Raw genomic sequence first — 20,173 nt, forward strand, 5'->3', positions numbered from 1 at the left:
TGTCCTGCGGTGATAAACGAAGCCTCTGCGGCGTCCAGCGCTTTCATTCTTGCTTACACTTTAAGTCTGTGTTCATTTCTGCTCGACTTTAGCTAATGAGGCTACCTCGGCGTTTCTCGCCAGTTGTCCTAATTAACTCATAGCATGAAAGAAATAATTAATCCACGCTCTGGATCCACTGGAGAAGGTCACTGTGGGGGCGAAGACAAAGCGAAACGAGGCAAAGCTAGCTAAAAACGGTGCTGTAAACAAGAAGCTATGAAAACTAGCTTAGCTGGAGGTCTGCAGAAAGGTTGGTCCTGCACACCCTTCTCTGGAAGTTGGCTGTAAACGCTTCTTCACGATGGATTTCAGTTGTTGCATCATCTCAGCCGCTACGAATCATCTTCCTCTTGACTCCTAAAACTTTACTGGGAGCTGCCCTAAGTGCTTTTCCATCATCTGTGAAGTAATATCTTGGTTGGGGTTTTTTCTGCTTATAATATTGTTAAAGTCACTTATTTACACCCTAAAGTGGAGGAATGTCAACATGTCTGCATTGTATTTGATACATGTACAGATGCACCAATCACGCTTCTTCCGGCCGATACCAATTTCCAATTTTTCTCTGACTTGCTAATTAAAATTTTTTTCTAAGACAGGCAGAAAAATTATGTTTGCTGGTAGAGGTTGTAGTTTGGAATTTAACGTGAATGAATTACGCTATTATTCACAATTATGCTTCAGACCATATACAGGGGTTGGACAATGAAACTGAAGCACCTGGTTTTAGACCACAATAATTTATTAGTATGGTGTAGGGCCTCCTTTTGCAGCCAATACAGCATCAATTTGTCTTGGGAATGACATATACAAGTCCTGCATAGTGGTCAGAGGGATTTTAAGCCATTCTTCTTGCAGGATAGTGGCCAGGTCACTACGTGATACTGGTGGAGGAAAACGTTTCCTGACTCGCTCCTCCAAAACACCCCAAAGTGGCTCAATAATATTTAGATGTGGTGACTGTGAGGCCATAGGAGATGTTCAACTTCACTTTCATGTTCATCAAACCAATCTTTCACCAGTCTTGCTGTGTGTATTGGTGCATTGTCATCCTGATACTCGGCACCACCTTCAGGATACAATGTTTGAACCATTGGATGCTCATGGTCCTCAAGAATGGTTCGGTAGTCCTTGGCAGTGACGCGCCCATCTAGCACAAGTATTGGGCCAAGGGAATGCCATGATATGGCAGCCCAAACCATCACTGATCCACCCCCATGCTTCACTCTGGGCATGCAACAGTCTGGGTGGTACGCTTCTTTGGGGCTTCTCCACACCGTAACTCTCCCGGATGTGGGGAAAACAGTAAAGGTGGACTCATCAGAGAACAATACATGTTTCACATTGTCCACAGCCCAAGATTTGCGCTCCTTGCACCATTGAAACCAACATTTGGCATTGGCATGAGTGACCAAAGGTTTGGCTATAGCAGCACGGCTGTGTATATTGACCCTGTGGAGCTCCCGACGGACAGTTCTGGTGGAAACAGGAGAGTTGAGGTGCACATTTTATTCTGCCATGATTTGGGCAGCCGTGGTTTTATGTTTTTTGGATACAATCCGGGTTAGCACCCGAACATCCCTTTCAGACAGCTTCCTCTTGCGTCCACAGTTAATCCTGTTGGATGTGGTTCGTCCTTCTTGGTGGTATGCTGACATTACCCTGGATACCGTGGTTCTTGATACATCACAAAGACTTGCTGTCTTGGTCACAGATGCGCCAGCAAGACGTGCACCAACAATTTGTCCTCTTTTGGACTCTGGTATGTCACCCATAATGTTGTGTGCATTTCAATATTTTGAGCAAAACTGTGCTCTTACCCTGCTAATTGAACCTTCACACTCTGCTCTTACTGGTGCAATGTGCAATCAATGAAGACTGGCTACCAGGCTGGTCCAATGTAGCCATGAAACCTCCCACACTAAAATGACAGGTGTTTCATTGTCCAACCCCTGTATGTATCTGATTTTGACCTAATCGAAAAAGTGCACCTAGGACATGCTGTTCGTTGATTTTGTGATGCAAACTGAAAGCTGTGAAAATTCCTAGTTTTGATGCATTTAATGAAAAGCAACAAATAAAGAAAAAAGTTACAATTTGACTGTCTGATCACAGCTCAGAGCTAATCTAGGTAAAAGTTGCAGAGTATCTGACTGATTGTTTTAGATAAAAATTGGATTTGACATGTATAGTTGATTCTTTGTTCTGAAAATGAGTTTTGGGATTTTACAGAATTTGTCACAATACGTAGTATGCAGTACATTTGCATACATTTGTTTGCTGTAACAATTGCACAACTGGAAACAAATCTTCATGTAGTAATTTATTCTTGGTCACTGCTTGAGCAAAACGTCTAGTGGTACTTGTCTACATCTCAACTTAACTAGCTTTTTAATGAATTGTATAAGGGGAAAAATAAGCAGCTGTGACATTATTGTTAGGGGTGGAAAGACAAGTAAGCTGGTGAATCCGGATTTACACCTTAGTTGTTGCTTCTATGACATCATTGATAAATAACATCTATGAAGAAACTGATTGATGCAATTTATGTGTGCTTTTTATCTTTAGGGAACTGTTTGTGTGATTATTGTTACTGTTATGGTTATCATAATAATTACAATGGATTGCCATCATTAAAATTTTAAATTCAAGTCCCCCTTGTTTTCTAGGCCACGTTGCGGCATGCCTGCAGTTGATTTAGTCTGAGAGGGGAGATAACAGGAAGGCTGAACACATGACAGAAAATATGCTCCTTTAAGTGATTTATAATTTTTTAATTGTGGGGAGCTATTTCTTGCTCCACATTCTATGGGAAATACACAAAGAGGCCATTGTTTTAGTCATGTTAGGCATGCCGAACAATAATTAGTGATTGCTAACAACAGAAAGAAATCAAAATCAGCTAAAATTAAGATTGGCAGAAAACCTAAGATTAGAAATAGGCCACAAAATCCAGATCAATATGTCATTTATTTGAATGTTATGTTGATAATTCTGGTTGAAAATAATCTACATCTTCTTGGCTCTTTATTTTCTTTCATCACATTGTCTCCATTACTCTTTGTAATTTTTAGCATTTAGTCCTCTAAGATCTGTGGTGATCCTCAGCAGGAAAAGTTTATCCCACTGGCCAAACATATAACTGAAATTTAATAGCCTAATATAGCATCCAAGTGACGAGGCTTGTGATTTGATATATTGTGCAGCTTCAATTTGAGAGTGAATGAAAATGATTGGTTGTTGTGCTGTCCCTGAGTTATGTGAAGTACCCGGAGGTATTAGAAGTACTTTGTTAAAGGATAAGCAGCTGACCGGTATACCAAGTTGAGTGTTTTCTTTAATGCTTAGTGTCTTTTTTTTACAACTACCAGACTGATATTGACCCCAGGGTCACTGCTGCTGCTGAGTTGGTCTGGGCAGAAATTTAATTACACATGCACATCCCTCATCTAAGGGAGGCTCACTTCCATTTCCTGTGCCTTTCATAGAGCCAGGATGATGGAAAAGGGGCAGGATTAGGAGAAAATGAAGCGCAAACAATAAGATCAGTTTTGAATTGCTGCACAGGGAGTTCTAATCCCTGCCACAGACAGCCCATTTAGACGTCACCATCTATTTGTGTACTTCTAATTAACTTTTTTTCCATGTTTATGTGCCACACTTGAAGTTTGGAGAGGCCCTGCCTGATGTGTGGTCTGTTAATCCCACCCACTGGCTCAAAGGTGGAAATAGAGAAGGGTGGGCGTTGTTTGGGTTACTGTGAGAAGAAGGCATGTGTGGAAGGAGATCTTTCACTGAGTTCAGAAATCTGTGAAATATTGGAGTTCTAAAAGGACCCATGGGTAAACTTCAGCTGAGTTGTCCAAAGTGTTGGCAGGTAATGCATGACACGACAGAGTCATGTATTTGTCTGTAAGCAGGGAAGTGAAGGAACAGAAGCCCTTGGAGGAACTCAACAGTCAGGAGAACATTAAAGATTGTTCTTTAGGGCTCAGGATCACATTCATTTAGGACCCATGTTTAGCTATTTTGTTCTACAGTCCTTTCATTTCGTACTTGTAAACATGCTATTTCATAAGCATCTTAATCATAGCGTGCCAGTTTATTTCTCTTTGTTGAAAGGTCTAAATGAATATTTTAATTCAACTGCAAAGTGAAAAATAACAAAGAGGCAAAATGACCAGCGCTGATTCTTTAACAATCCTCTTTTGTCATTAAGTATCCTTAATGGAAAACAAGCGTTTTTCACTGTTAACTGTTGTTCATCTCTTCTTGAGGATTTACCACAGATGCTGTGCTAGTTCTGTCATCACAAAAGTAACCAAACCCATTTGATTTCAAGGTCTTTTATAACTAAATCTAATTCTTTGATTAAAAGAAGAAGAAAAGAAAGCAAGACATTTCGACATTCCTCCCACAGTCCACAGACATGCCTGTTAGGTTAATTGGTCTCTCTAAATTGCCCTTAGGTGTATGAATGAGTGTGTGCATGGTTGTTTGTGTGTTGCCCTGCGATGGACTGGCGACCTGTCCAGGGTGTACCCCGCCTCTCGCCCATAGACTGCTGGAGATAGGCACCAGCTCCCCCGCGACCCACTATGGAATAAGCGGTAGAAAATGACTGACTGACATTTAGATAAGGTCTTTATTGTAACAAAAAGTGTAGAGGTGCTGGTAATCTGTATTCCTGTAGATTTCATCACCTCGTGGTTGAATTCCCATTATTTGCATGAATTACATTGCTACACTATTTAATGGTCTTCCTCGGTCTTGTTGTGTTTTCTTGGTCCTGAAAGTTTCTACATATTATTTATCAAACAGATCAAGGTAAATATCGTGAACATAGCACTGTGAGTGTGTGAGCTTACTGGGGCAGTCCTTGTCCTTTTCCAGTCTCTGTTTTTCTTTAGTTTGTTTTGTGCTTTTGTTTTAGTGTGCTAGAGCTAAAGACAATGATGCAACATGGTGAAATGCCAGCTATCTCTGTTCAATTTGTTCCTCTCCAAGCTGTGGACTGATAAGAATAGTCACTTTGGAAGTGAAACTGGCCCTTAAATCAGGGTAAACACAACGTGACGGCGTAGTTTCCTGTATCTGTTGATCTCATATTGTCTTGTCTTCTTGTTCTTGTTCAGTCCATTTCCTTTGTGACAAACTGTTTTGTCTGTGAGGAATTACTTGATCACCGCTTCAGAGCTTTTCCTGCTTTTTACTGTAACCCAGTTCTCCTTTTTGTTCAGCTGTATCCACTCCAACAAACTAAAAGTTTCCTCGCCATTGGTTGTATCCAGGGGATCTGTTTGCAAAGAGAGAAGCAAAGAGCTCCCTTTGTGTACAGAAAAACAGAGAACTGATACATTTCTGCTGTGTGTATACAGCTGCCTAGCTATATGGACAATAGTGGGGCTTTCACTCACAGTATGCGATGTAATGGAGTGGTAAGTTAAATCTCTTTTTGTTTTGCCCACATCACTTTTGTCTCCCTGCTGGTTTCCTGGGACGGCTTCGGCACAAAGCATTGATGTAATTTGAGATAAGTGGGTGGGTCGGCAGTTTCATCTGAACTTTTGGTCTGGGATGAAATATTGTGACCAACTTACTATTGTAAATGTTAACAAATGTTGTCATTTTAAAGCACCGGGCAGCACACCGCACCACATGATGTAGGAGAGGGGAGAGTTATTGTTTGTGGTCTAGTAAAAATGGCTGCAGGGTTTGTTTAAACCACTAACCTTGTTTTGCTGTGCTGTGTTCGTACTGATGCTTGAGCTTACGTTAGGTGTGAGTCATGTCTGTCTTCGCTGCCGTGTTTTTTCAGGGAATCCATTTACTCTTGTATTTGAGTAAATCTGTTTAGGCGAAACCCATAGAACGGCATTAGCTTCCTGCTTTGGGCGTTCCACCAGGTTTCCTGTGTTCCGGGCCCATATTTACCTGTATTTGGACACATCTCCATGTTAGAGGAACGGCTATATGGAGAAGTCTATTTAAAATGGCTGAGATTTTCTGCTTCACCCTCGCTGTGTGGACAGTGGCTGACCAGAATTTGTGATGGGCCTGTTTGCATTGCGTAAGCGGCTGTTTCTCTGTGGCTACGTGCTGCACAGCCTAAGCCTTCTGGGTTTGACAGAAGTAAACTTTCCATCTGCTGTTAGCTGAACAGTCCTGTTGTTTTCATGACTTAGTTTGAGGTTAATAAGGCAGGGAAGAGTAGGAGTGAAACAGCGGTTATCAGTTATTGTGAAGAGACCGCACATTCTATGGTGTCTTGCAAAAGTTTTCATCTTTTTCATAATTTATCATATCACAACCACAAACTTTATTGTATTTAATTGGGATTTTATGTGATAGGCTAACACCAAGAAGCTAAAAAATGTGAAGTAGAGGGGAAATGATACATTCTTTATTTTTTTACAAAAAAAGAAGTTTAGTGGATTCATATTCAGCCTGAGTCACTACTTTGTAAAACAATAGCACTTACAGCTCCAAGTCTTGCGCATGTCTCTGCCACAGATTCTGAATTGAATTTAGCTCTTTGCTTTAAATGGGCCACTCTACAATCTAACGCTATTGCTTTTGCATTTGTGCAGCACTCGGATGATAGATTGAACAGAGCTCTGTGAGATGTTTAAAGCTTGATGCATTGTTTTATAATCCAACCCTGCCCTAAAATTCTTTACAACGTCCTCCCTAACCTGTCCGCTGTGTCCCTCGGTCTTGATGATGCTGTTTGTTCACTAATATTCCCCAGCAAACCTTTGAGGCCTTCACAGAACAGCTGAATTTATACTGAGAATCATTTTCCTTTCACTTCACAATTACGGAAGAGAAGAGAACCTACAGAAGTTTTCTAAATATGGACCCCAAGGGGAGTAGGTATAAAGAAAACAGAAGAGGACCTAAAACTGAGCCCTGAGGAACCCCATAAGAAAGAGGGGCAGAGGCAGAGAGAAACATTTCAATACTAAAACTGAACCTTTTCTCACTCAGATAGGAACAAAGTCAATCTAGTTCTGCACCTAGAGTTTTTCCTCCATGAAAAGGGAGGAAGAACTAAAAGAGATGACAATAAGCCTCTGAATAACACAGCAAGGGCAGGTTTATATTTCTGATCAAGGTATTAAAACTGAGTTTTAAGTTGAGGGAGAAATAGATCAGAGTTTGTCTACACTGACTGTGTTGCGGGATTTAATGTCTTCTGTGAAGGTTTATGAGAATCTGTCCTTGGTTTGACTGAAGACAGGCACATAACGTGCTGTGTGGATGGTGGACTTATGCTTTTCGGGATGAATAGCTGCAGTGCCATGACATACGGCTGGAAGGCTGCTGTTTGTGTTCAGGTTCGGGGTTTAAATTGCAGACAGGCCAGCCACCTGTCATTATACTGGTGCAGCGTACTAGTAGTGAGGGAGGCCGGGGGGTGGATGGCTTGTGAAGTGGGTAAAGTCAGCGTGAGCTGCTGTGGATACTTTTTCTGGATCTGTGTGTGTGGTGAAATTCCTCGAGACATTCCCATCTCTCAGATCCCCATACCCTGTTCCTAGATCTGTCCCTCAGTCTGCTGTTAGCTGCCCACGTCACTGTGTGCAATCTGCTGGCGAAACGCCCCCGAACTAATGAAATCTAAACAACATCAGATCCCAAATTGTTCACTTTTTTTTCTCCGCTTACATGCAGCATTTTGTGGTTAATTACTCGCCCATTAAGGGAGACATGTGGCTGTAGCAGAGATTAAAGGAGCAGCTTATCCTGTTCAGCTGTGCGTATGCAAATGGAGACCGGGAGGCACAAGCGTAGAATCAAGGCTGAACTTAACTCATTCATTCGTCTTTTTTCTGTACTCACGTAATCCTGGTCAGGGTCACGGAGGGCTGGTGCCCATTTCCACCTGTCAGTGGCAGGAAGGTAGGATGTTTAATAAGGTATGTGATGGTTATTTTGTTTAATTAACCAAAACTGTTGAGATTTTGTTAAGACTATTGAAGTGCTGTTCGTAAACCTGTGGACTACTACCACTGTAAAGTCGCTGAGTAAGGATACAACAAATGTAGTAGAGATGCACCTACTGAGGATTTTGTGGGTAATCTGCAATTTTTGAAAATCTTTGACCTCCGGATCTCCATCAGATCTGCTGCCTTTGCTGACCTCCATACAGCTGGTTCCATCACACAGCCCTTATGCGGGTTTCCAGACAGTAACCACTTGGAATGACCGGTGGCCATGGAGATATCTGTCTTCTGTTAGAACTTTCTTAAGGTTACCTGTGTCTCCTTACAGGAACACATGAAGAAAATATGTAACATGCTTATTAAATGCTTTATTAGAAGTTTTATTGCCGCATGCACACAGCATTAGGGTTCATCACACACACTGACTACACTGCTCAATCCAGTTAAAGCCGCTTCAGGTTGACACATGAATTTACTGAAACACTGAGCTTTGTGCTCGGTCTAAAGTAACAAGGTGGAGCATAGAGTATTTAGTGATGAGGGTTCTTTGTTTCAGGGTGTTCCACCTTCATCCACGAGAGGAGTAGGATTGGGCCCCGGTACCGTAGTTGTAGTATTTTTCTGCTTTTCTATATAAAGTATTTAAAATGTATTTACAGAGTTGTAGTATATCATTTAAAGTTTAAAGGGTAAATTGAATCACTTTGCCTGGAATAAAAGGACCTGAATAACCAAAGCAGAATGGTTGCACTTCGATGGAACATTGGAGCACCATTGGGCTGTTAACTGCTGGCTGTCTGTCACATGTCATTTCAACATGGCCATGATACTCTTTACAGGAGCCTCCGATCTCTATGTAGGTGCTGCTGACAGTTGGATAGACCATGGTTCTTTGAAACACAAATGTACATGTGACCTCTTTGACCTTCTTTCAAATCTGATCAGTTATGACATGAGTCAAAGTGCCAGGTTTCAAAGTTGTGTATTCCCTTTTCCAGTTGAGAAAGCTTGTGGTTGTATTCTACTTTTTCAGGAATAAATTTAAATTTAAAGAGAAAACTTTTCTGGAGGAAATGCAACCTGAGTCTAACTCTGTGTCAACACTACTTTCAGAATCACTTTCCTGATCACTAATTTCCAAAGATGACCAGATGCCTGGTGTCTGTTTAATTTCACAAAGGTATACAGGGCCTTTGCAGACATCTTGTGTTCCTGCTGCTGACTCAGATCTGTCCAGACAGTGGCGAGTAGCGTGGCTATTTTTCCTCTTTTGAGAGTACTGCAAAAAGGGTCTATTCCTGTCTACCGATGGCTGTCGGGGCGTACAATTAAAGAATAAAAAAAGCATAAGCTATGATTATCATTGATCAAAATATTAATTCTGGTCTACATAATCTGTCTGGCGCCACAAAACATATCAATCTACAGCAATCTCTGGATATTTACTACTTACAACTTTCAAATCACAACCCAAAAACCATCTGTTCAAGGTAGCCTCCTCACTTTCATTTCTTAGCCATTTCTAATAGATCTTAATTTCAGTTTTTTTTATTGTTTTTAAATTTGGAAAGTGTTCTTGGGTGTCTCGAAAGATGCCACCAAAGAAAATGCATTATTATTTTTACTACTTGGCTTGCAACTGAAAGTACCTTTTCAATTTTGAAAATGTTCCTTAGCCCTCTAGGGTCACAGAAGCTCTAAAGCATCCATGAATGAATATGAATGTCATATCTGTGAAACAAAGCCTAGCTAAGTCTTCATTTCAACATTTATCAAAAGTGTGGACGTCAAACTACACTGCTCAAAAAAATAAAGGGAACACTTAAACAACACCATATAACTCCAAGTAAATCAAACTTCTGTGAAATCAAACTGTCCACTTAGGAAGCAACACTGATTATCAATCAATTTCACATGATGTTGTACAAATGGAATAGACAACAGGGGGAAATGTTTGGCGATTAGCAAGACACTCAATAAAGGATTGGTTCTGCAGGTGGGGACCACAGACCACGTCTCAGTACCTATGCTTTCTGGCTGATGTTTTGGTCACTTTTGAATGTTGGTGGTGCTTTCACACTCGTGGTAACATGAGACGGACTCTACAACCCACACAAGTGGCTCAAGTAGTGCAGCTCATCCAGGATGGCACATCAATGCGAGTTGTGGCAAGAAGGTTTGCTGTGTCTGTCAGCGTAGTGTCCAGAGCCTGGAGGCGCTACCAGGAGACAGGCCAGTACACCAGGAGACGTGGAGGAGGCCGTAGGAGGGCAACAACCCAGCAGCAGGACTGCTACCTCCGCCTTTGTGCAAGGAGGAACAGGAGGAGCACTGCCAGAGCCCTGCAAAATGACCTCCAGCAGGCCACAAATGTGCATGTGTCTGCACAAACGGTTAGAAACCGACTCCACGAGGATGGTATGAGGGCCCGACGTCCACAAATGGGGGTTGTGCTCACAGCCCAACACCGTGCAGGATGCTTGGCATTTGCCAGAGAACATCAGGATTGGCAAATTTGCCACTGGCGCCCTGTGCTCTTCACAGGTGAAAGCAGGTTCACATTGAGCACATGTGACAGACATGACAGAGTCTGGAGACAACGTGGAGAACAATCTGCTGTCTGTAACATCCTTCAGCATGACCGGTTTGGCAGTGGGTCAGTAATGGTGTGGGTTGACATTTCTTTGGAGGGCCACACAGCCCTCCATGTGCTCATGTTAGGGTTAATTAATGATTATATATGTTTTAACTTTAATAGAAGTGAAGCTTGCTGTTCAGAGTGATTATATCTTATATGTACAAGAGCTGCAAGATAGAGACAGAATGTTCTAGAACATTCTGTCGGTGCAGCTGTTTCCAATCTTATGAGTGTGCATCCCTCCCTTTAGTGGTTGGAACATTTTGTAACCAGGGCGTTTTCTCTTATCAATAAAATGCAGAGAGAGCAGAGGCTGTCTTCAGAGTGTGGTTTGGAGGATTGTAACTGAGCAGCCTCTGAGACACTCTCACCTGCAGGTTAAAATGAACTAACTTCTCTGTGTCTTTCTTTGTGCAGAATTGTGAAAGTGTTTGGTGTTTAAACCTAACAGCTCACCAGAGGTAGCCTGACTGCCATTAGGTACCGAGATGAGATCCTCAGACCCCTTGTGAGACCAGATGCTAGTGTGGTTGGCCCTGGGTTCCTCCTAATGCAGGATAATGCTAGACCTCATGTAGCTGGAGTGTGTCAGCAGTTCCTGCAAGATGAAGACATTGAAGCTATGGACCGGCTCGCTCGTTTCCCAGACCTGAATCCGATTGAACACATCTGGGACATCATGTCTCGCTCCAACCACTAACGTCACGTTGCACCACAGACTGTCCAGGAGTTGGCGGATGCTTTAGTCCAGGTCTGGGAGGAGATCCCTCAGGAGACCATCCACCGTCTCATCAGGGGCATGCCCAGGCATCGTAGGGAGGTCATACAGACACGTGGAGGTCACACACTATACTGAGCCTCATTTTGACTTGTTTTAAGGACATTACATCAAAGTTGGATCAGCCTCTAGTGTGTTTTTCCACTTTAATTTTGTGTGTGACTCCAAATCCAGGCTTCCATTGGTTAATAAATTTGATTTCCATTGATGATTTTTGTGTGATTTTGTTGTCAGCACATTCAACTTTGTACAGAACAAAGTATTTAATGAGAATATTTCATTCATTCAGATCTAAGATGTGTTATTTGAGTGTTCCCTTTATTTTTTTGAGCGATTTATATTACCAGTTGTGTATTTACACGAATGCCTGACTACGATATCCATCCAACCATTCATCTCTGCTAATCCGGGGTAAGCACAGCAAACACTGGGTGAGAACTTCATTTATAATTAATGTTGCAAAAAACGCTCTTTTTCATAAACCTTGAAGACATTTAATAGGTCAACTTTGAACAGACATGTGATTGACAAAGTAAAATTAAAACGATGCATTACAAATTTCATTGATTAAAGTAAAAGTACATTATACACAATATATTTCTTAACCAAACTTTAACAAATTTACACACAAAAGCATAAAGGCATTTTAAGAAGACAACAGGCTCAGCAGCATCAGATATTAGTTATTATAAATGTTATAAACATTACATTATAACGGTCGCAGGCCATAGACGTCATCATTTCCTGTCAAGGTAGGCTGCACCTGGTGAAATCCATTCCCACACTAGGTGGTGTCTGGCACAGACAGGTAATCAATTCAGGTGAAATCATTTGATCGTCTGAAATGAAAACTTATATCTCGTAAATGGCACAAACGAAGCACTAACCATTCTGTCTGTTTACTGGAATTTGTCATGTTGGTGGGGTGTCAGCTTCACTCAGCTTGCAGGAAGGGCTGTCCTAGTGCTCTCGAGTCATGTGTTGCGTAACATTCCCGTTTGGGATCTTTGAAAAAATTATTTAAACTTTCATGAATGCATTACAAATTAGCCAAGTATAGCTTAAGTATTTTGTAATTCTATTTTTTCAGTTATTGGCGCATGTACCAGTTAAATGTACAGATGAATATCATGGGAATGAATCCAGCACATGCACATTTTGACCTTTTACCACTAGATGAGGTGGCTACAGAAAGACCTTGTAAGTTACAGATCACCTTGCTCTCTAAATATGACACAGAGCCTGGTTTTATGTATTTATCCTCCTATGTTAAACCCTGACAGAAGAAACGGTGTAGGCCAACTGCGTTTTTTTTTCCTTGTAGTGACATTCAGAAGAAAGACGGTTTGTCCCTTGTGACTAAAACCATGATTAACCAAGCAGTCACTTTAGGGCATCGCCTTTTGCAAGTTTCCCACTGGTTATTTAGATACTGTGGCTTTGTTTTATTGCGTAATTCTCAGTTACAGGAATTTGAAAGTTATAACATTTAGAAACTTTGCATATTTTTTTAGGCAAGGACAACTTGAATAATATATTATTGTTTTTTAATTTCATTCTTTACTTTTTTTTAACCATTTTACAGTAAAATTGATTAAGAAACCTCATTTTGCATCTTTGTTTCACGTATTTGATCATGAAAGCAGTATGTGAAGCAGCAGTGGTAGTAAAAACAGCTTCTGGACAAGTTGGACCCTCTCCAGTATGTCTACTGGAGGGCACCGAACTGGTTTTTGTGGCAAATTTTTCAATCTTTGGCTTTTGTAAAGCTTTGACCTGCCTCTACCGATTTTGGATGGTTCCAATTTCTCTTTAAGAGTTTTAGTTTGAGATCAGCTTTCAGCCTTTCACTGTAAAAAAAACGATTTTACTAGTATCTTAAAACAAAGACAAAATATCTACTAAGTTGATATTTTAAACTGGCTTTAGCATCTTATATGATCAATTAGCATGGTTAGCTTTGCTAGCATTGCTAAAGCGACAGTCTGTATATTCCCTTGAGAACGTAGATCTTAATGATATTTTCCAAACATTTCCAGTATGGTCCATGTTAAAGGTTAAAAGCTCAAAATGATAAACCAGGGTAACTTTGTTATAGTACGTTCAGCCTTCCTGTTATCTGCTGAAAGTCTCTCTTTCTCTCACAGACTGAAAGAACCACAGAGACACAGATCATAGTGTCTCCTTCGTCTTGCAGCACTCATTCTCTGACGGGGATCCAAATCTGTGTTGAATGAGCTGCTCTTCACCCTCACAGTGATACCGCAGCTGTAATAACAACACAAATATGCAGAACAGAGGTGCTGCACGCAACAATTGTTTTCCTCAATTTCCGGGTCTGTGCTGTGTCCCGCCCCCGACATTTCTGCCCAAGGGGAGCAATGATCACCCCCTGCGTGGCTTTGTTTATAAGTAATAAATCACTTGCAAAAATAATAAAATTTCTGCAAGTGTTATTATTTTACTTACCTGATTCTGACTGCAGTGTGGTGATAGGCTGTGTCTAAGCCGGAGGAAGAGGCAGCAAAGGAAGGCCGGTGCAGCACGTCAAAGACAGGGCACTCTGTTACTTCTACAGCCTGAATCTGGAGGTGTTTAATCCACGCTGGCCGTGCACCCTCCTTTGTATGATATATTTTTATTGCAAGTGTTGCACTGACCCGACTGGTCATTTCTTTTAAGGTTAAGCTACATTTTCAATCACTGCCATACATGGATGTGGGCACACTTCCTGCGGATTCTCCTTCATTGGTGTTTGGCCTTGTGGAGGATGTTTACAGAATAGTTAAAGTTGCCATTCCTGGCAACGGTGGGTCCATCAACAAATTGGAAAATATAGATTAAGAATAAGATGTCATCAAATTTAATTTTCATGTAAAAGCAGATAAACTATATTGGCAAAAGTATTTGCCCATCAGACATTGAGTCTTCTTTCCACAATCACGACTTCCTAACCGAAGATTCGTGTTGGCAAAATTATGTGGTTCCATCCTGGCCGATCAAGCTGAAAATCGTCTGATTGCTGTGTGCATTTCTAGTTTTTAAGCACCCAGAGTAGGCCAGGTCCACATCTTTATCTGTTTTCCTTGTGCTTCTAACTGGATCCAGCCTTATATTTTAGCACACAAGTTGAGTTGTTTGGTTGATTTTCTTTTTTAACAGAATGATTACACTGGGTGAGGGTGAATCATTTTTTATTTGATTTTCCTGTTTTCTGCCTCAGCGGTGTGCCCTCTGCTGATGAATGTGTTGTTTTATCCATCCTCAGCAGTGACTTCTCTGAACTTGTTTCTGCAGTCAGGGAGCTGCCAGCTGATATAAATCATGGCTTTTTAAGCTTGAATTCATTTTAGCAGGAATCCCCCTTTTTCCTTCTCCTATAAATAATCAGTATAACTTATAATTAATACTCATTACTAAATAAATACTTTATTCTTCTTTGCATTGAATCTGTTCTTACATCTTTAATAGATTTTTATAGAATTTGTAAATTATTCTACAGAACTTACTTTCACTCTGGTCCATTCGGCCCAGTGTTTCCCTTGAATGTCTGATGTAATTTATTATGTTTTAAAGTTTTTCAAAAAGCTCAAGTAAGGTTTCTCGTTGTGTTTGTCCAGCTGGCCTGTTGCTGCGGCTCTGCGGCCTGCTCGTGCTGCTGTAACTGCTGCCCGAAGATCAAACAGTCCACTGGGACCAGATTTATGTACGCCTTCTACTTCTTGCTGGTCACTGTCATCTGTGTCATCATGATGTCCCCCACCGTGGAGCAGGTCATTAAAGATAATGTGAGTACATTGTTGAAATATTCTAATCCATTATTCGTTTAAAGTTACACATATCAACACATTTTGAATAATGTATTCAGAGGTTTGCAGATAATGAACCAGATAATTTTGTTTCTATGAACTCTCAATCAAATCAACAAAATACTGTGCTTGTTTTTAGTTTGCCCAATAAACCTCTGAAAAGTGCAGCAATTAAACCGAGAGTGGGAGGCGGTGTTTACTTTCAGATCTAAAAGCATCTAATAAATAATTTCCTCTGTAGTTCTGGGTTTATATTATCAGAAAGATCCTAATCAGCTCAAATTGGACCTCATCATTGTAACTTCCTACAGAGTGTGTAGTACTAAGTCCAGAGGTCTAATATAGTCAAGTACATAGATTTTAAATTGATCCCTAGTTATCAACAATGTAGTCTAGTTCAGTTTATTATTCAAATTGGATACAAAGTTTTTCTATCAAAGGGAACCCAGTAGATTGCATTGATTCATTGACTTGCAGCATTCATTCCTCCTGGATTCACATGTAGTGGACAGTCGCTTGCATTGTGTCGTTGACTTCGCACCAATCCCTCATACTGAGCATGCATGTAGCGACAGCGGAAAGGAAAACTCCCCTTTAACAGGAAGAAACTTCCAGCAGAACCAGAACCACAATCCAGGAGTACCTTCTATGTTAAAGAAAGATAAAAAGTGAATGGTAGCAGTAGCACTTTCATTGGCTTAATCTAGGAGAGAAACACAGCTAAGCAGATTAGCTCTGAGCCTGTTCCCAAGTTTTTAGGATGAAATACAGCACCTGCAGTTAGTCACAGTAAAACTCAGCGAACAGCTATGTCTAGCAGAGACAGGGCTAAACACTGAAAGACAGGGCCAAGTGTATCATCTATTGAAGGAAGATATTAGGTTGCTGGCATCAGTTGGTCAGCCCCCCTCCAGGAAGGTGTCGCAGCTAAACACTTAGCCAGGCCGGTTGTAGCTGCTAGGAAGAGAAAAAACAGAGATCATGAAGAAGGTAAAAGCTGAAGTAACAGCACATAATGAAAAATTGGAGAGTAGTAGAAGAATCTGGCAGAGTCAGCTTTGACAAAAAGGAAAGTTTTTAAGCCTAGTCTTAAAAGTCGACAGGGTGTCTGCCTTATAAACTAAACTGGGAGCTAAATCTCTAAACGAAAAGATCTGACTCACCTTCTACTTTAAGAGTTGTTGGAGTTGATCCCAGGAACTCCTGCGTGCTCGTTTGTTTGGTAAAGCTATGACATCCTATACTGTTACTAATAAAAACAAAGTAATAAAAGAAACACAGAGTCTTTAGATGCCTGTACAGGGAGAAGCTCGTCCGAGATACTTCTGAAACTTCCGAAACTTCTGATTACTTCCCCCAGAACAGTAGTTTTTATTCAAAATCAAGGCGTGTACATTACAAAGAAAAACATACATTTTAATCGAGTTTCAGAGCTGTCTGGCACTTCTGACATGACTTTTCAGCACTTCCTGTTTTCCCCTTTTGAAGTCTTTTAAGAGTCTTCACTCTCTAATTCCCCACAGGTTATATTTTAAGCAACTTTAAATCTTCAACATGCCTTCCTGCTCCTCATCATCACAGTCCACCTCTAGCAGTGGCATCATGGTGGGATGCTGAGAAGCCTTCCCCTCAATAGTTGCAGTAATAAAGCGAACAATCAATGATCTGATACATGGTACACAACAACATCCACACGTTACCATATTAGCTACAAATACAGCAATAGAAATCATTATAGACATTATCAATCCTTTCCAGTGTCCAAACATGCCAGTCAGCCAATCTTCAAAGGGATTATCGATTCGGCGTGCTCATGCATGGTTGCAGAGAGGGTCTTAAGTCCCTCTAAAGCCTTTGACACTGAACCATCAGGTGCAGTGTTGTTGGGAATAAAAGTGCAACACATATCCCCAAATATTGTACAGACGCCCCCTTTTTCTGCTAACAGCATATCTAATGCCATTCGGTTTTGCACCGAGGTTGGTGCCAATTGTTCAGACAGGCCTTCTACTGCATCCCTTGTTAGGTTAGCTAGACGTAAAACATTGTAATGGACCCCGCCGGTCCTTTGGAACCCCAGAAACAGCGACCACTCTATCTAAAGACTTAAAGGAACGACTCTCAACCAGTTTCTAACTTTTAGCTCCTTTAATCTAAATTTAGGCAGAGGAATGATTACAGAGATCATCGCTGAGGCTCCCGTCTCGGACCGTCGCCGTCTGTTAGAGGATGACAAAGAGCCTCGATAGAAGGTCACATATAGTTTTTATATCTGGCACTCCAATGCAATGGATGTTCCCTCCCTCAGTGATTATCAGTAGACTATGTGTCACCATTGTGGTGTCTGTCTGTTAGATTGTGTAGTAGCGGGTGTCCATACTTAGTCTAAGTGTGCTGTAGGTTTCTAATCAACCCAGTTATACCAGCTGCTCCACTATGTACCCCAATGCCCCACCTTCATGTCATTTAATGACAAACCTTGGGCCGTTTATCCTTGTACTGTGTGTCTATGAGAATTCTTATCCTATTGTAACAAAAGGGAAACATTAGAACTTATACTTTACTTCACTATAGTATAAATGGGAAAAACAGCTATGAGCATATTAATAAAGGTTATTCCTAACAGGATTAAACAGTAAATCTGATTCATAGATAGTTGCTGCTCCTCACCCAGTATTTTGAGGAATGTGAAAATTTAAACAATTAAAAGGTGTTGACTCATTTATACTAACATAATCTTCTTGCTGCACCCTGGTTTCTGAGACAAAATACATCAATCTGATAATGAAGTCATTAAGTCTTCCGAGACAGAGATCTTGTGTTCAATAAACCACACATTTGTTTTATTTTTCTGTTCAGTCAAAGTAGTATTTATTTTTCTGATTTGCTTCTTTTTCAATAGTTTTTAATCTTTTTGATTTTAGCTGTTGGCAAGACACTGTCTCAGTGGGGTAATGTGTGGGTAATACACTCATGTTCATTTTCCAGGATGTGGAATGCAATTTGAAAGGACCTCTTGCTGTGTGTTTCCTTGTGATATGAGGGTCCTGTAAAAGACCCATCCAAGCACAAAATGGCCTCTTCTACTCTTCTAGCCCCCCCCCCCCCCCCCACACATTCATGCAGACACTGTCAGGGACACACTGAGCACAGTGGGAAGTCCCTGCTAAGAGAGCAGCCATTGTGTGCGTGGGAGTGCTGGTCTCCTCTAAAAAGATTTACAGCAGTTTGAAACGGTTCACTCATTCTTCCTTTAATCACAACACCATGGACATGCTAATATGCTCCTTTTTAAAGGGAGACAAAAGCTCTAAAACGGGCTTTTGGCTTTATGTCGTGATCTGGCTCTGAACGTTTCTACACACAGAGGAGATGACGGCTCAATCCGCTGGAGTCAAACACATACAACTATATTACTGTGTGAACTGTTAGAGTGATTAGTAAAGATGACATGACATTTTACAGCTATATGACGAGCGCTGGATCTCATGAATCTGTGCCTTTTTAAAAAGAGCCATTTAAAAAAAGACCAGCTTATTTTTATGTTGAATTTATTTCTGCCTGCTTGGGGTAACTCGTTTTTTACTCTATAATAAAGCATAATAGCTGCGAGGAATGATAGGGTTTCACAGATGGGTGTTGCGCTTGGAAGTAGCTATGCAAATTTTGGTTTCCCCTGACTTAAATTGAATATTTCTGGCAAACATTCCACTTAGCTTATGTTTTTGTCATCAGAAAGGTGCATCCAGATGCTACACACTTTAAATGAAAGGCATCTCACTGTCTTCCTTGGTGCTCTGCATACTAGTCACTCACCTGAAGGCAATGTGGACAACTCTGAGACATATGTGTGTGCATCTTTGGAAAGCTTCCAGCGGTGACCTGGTTGGTAGATTTGGTTTGGTCATGACCGTCAAAACATTGGTTAAATTAAAAGCGATAGAATCTCTTACAGTATTTTGTTTGTCAGTTCTCTGACTCCAACCACTGAAGCAGAGAGGGTTGAGCAACAGGTATCAGTCTTCATTATCTGCTTTTTAAATCCAGAAGGCATCTCTTCTGTTGGACCTCAGCCACCAAACTCCAATATTCTGCTCAAGGCCACACAAAGATTCCTATTTTCATTCCTCACTCTTGGTTTGCCTCTTCTCTTGAGATGCAGCTCAAACTGAGTTTTTGGAGCTTGGACTGCGATCGTACCCTGTGTTTTTTTTCCCCTCTTAACATTTTTCCGACTTGGAGGCAAAAGCCGTCTAATTTATTCATCTGCGACCTTTGTTTGTGTACACTGTCAGTTAGTTTTAAGGTCCCTCTAACAGGCTGCAGAGAACCAAGAATGAATGAGGGCTCCACGGAGAGACAGCACATTTGTTGCTGCTGCTTGTTCTGTCTTTCAGCTCCTTTAGAGCCGTGACACGGAGAATAGACACTATTGGTCCCTTTCACTGAGGCCACACTCTATACAAACATAAGCAGAGGTGGGTATTTGTCCACTGCCACAATGATCTAACCCTGGTATTTTTCTTTCCTTTTGGTCTCTGGGTTTCCCCATCAGGTCCCCTTCTACAGCGAACTGTGTAAGCAGATGAATGCAGGGGACAACTGCAAGACTCTGGTGGGATACTCTGCTGTCTACAAGATGTGCTTTGGAATGGCCTGCTTCTTCTTTTTCTTCTTCATCCTCACCATTCGGATAAACAACAGCACAGGCTGCAGGGCGGCCATTCATAATGGGTAAAAATCAGTTACTTTAGCTTTTAAAGTGTACAGTTCTCTGTAGGATCTAACTGAAGCCCCAAACCTTATTGAACTCTTCTGTTAAACGTATAAAAGATGTATTGTTTTTGTCTCCCTTGAATAACAGATTCTGGCTGCTGAAGTTTGTCCTGCTGGTTGGTTGTTGCACTGGAGCCTTCTTCATCCCACGGGAGGAAACCTTTCTGGAAGGTAAAAACGG

General features: G+C 41.2%; 1 protein-coding gene across 2 annotated transcripts in view; it reads left to right on the top strand.

Annotated features, from left to right (window-relative positions):
- Positions 1–20,173, top strand: part of serinc5 (serine incorporator 5) — a 28,202-nt gene that overhangs the window by 302 nt on the left and 7,727 nt on the right. Inside the window, exons 1-4 of one of the 2 annotated variants that reach the window (XM_047380426.1) lie at positions 5,335–5,480; positions 15,028–15,195; positions 19,772–19,950; positions 20,081–20,163. In XM_047380426.1, coding sequence (XP_047236382.1) covers positions 5,433–5,480; positions 15,028–15,195; positions 19,772–19,950; positions 20,081–20,163 — 478 coding nt within the window. In that variant the 5' untranslated portion in view covers positions 5,335–5,432. Of the gene's footprint in view, positions 1–5,334; positions 5,481–15,027; positions 15,196–19,771; positions 19,951–20,080; positions 20,164–20,173 lie in introns of those variants that run through there. The other variant, XM_047380427.1, reaches the window with a different exon arrangement.

This window comes from Girardinichthys multiradiatus, chromosome 12 (assembly GCF_021462225.1).
Source record: "Girardinichthys multiradiatus isolate DD_20200921_A chromosome 12, DD_fGirMul_XY1, whole genome shotgun sequence".
Taxonomy (NCBI): domain Eukaryota; kingdom Metazoa; phylum Chordata; class Actinopteri; order Cyprinodontiformes; family Goodeidae; genus Girardinichthys; species Girardinichthys multiradiatus.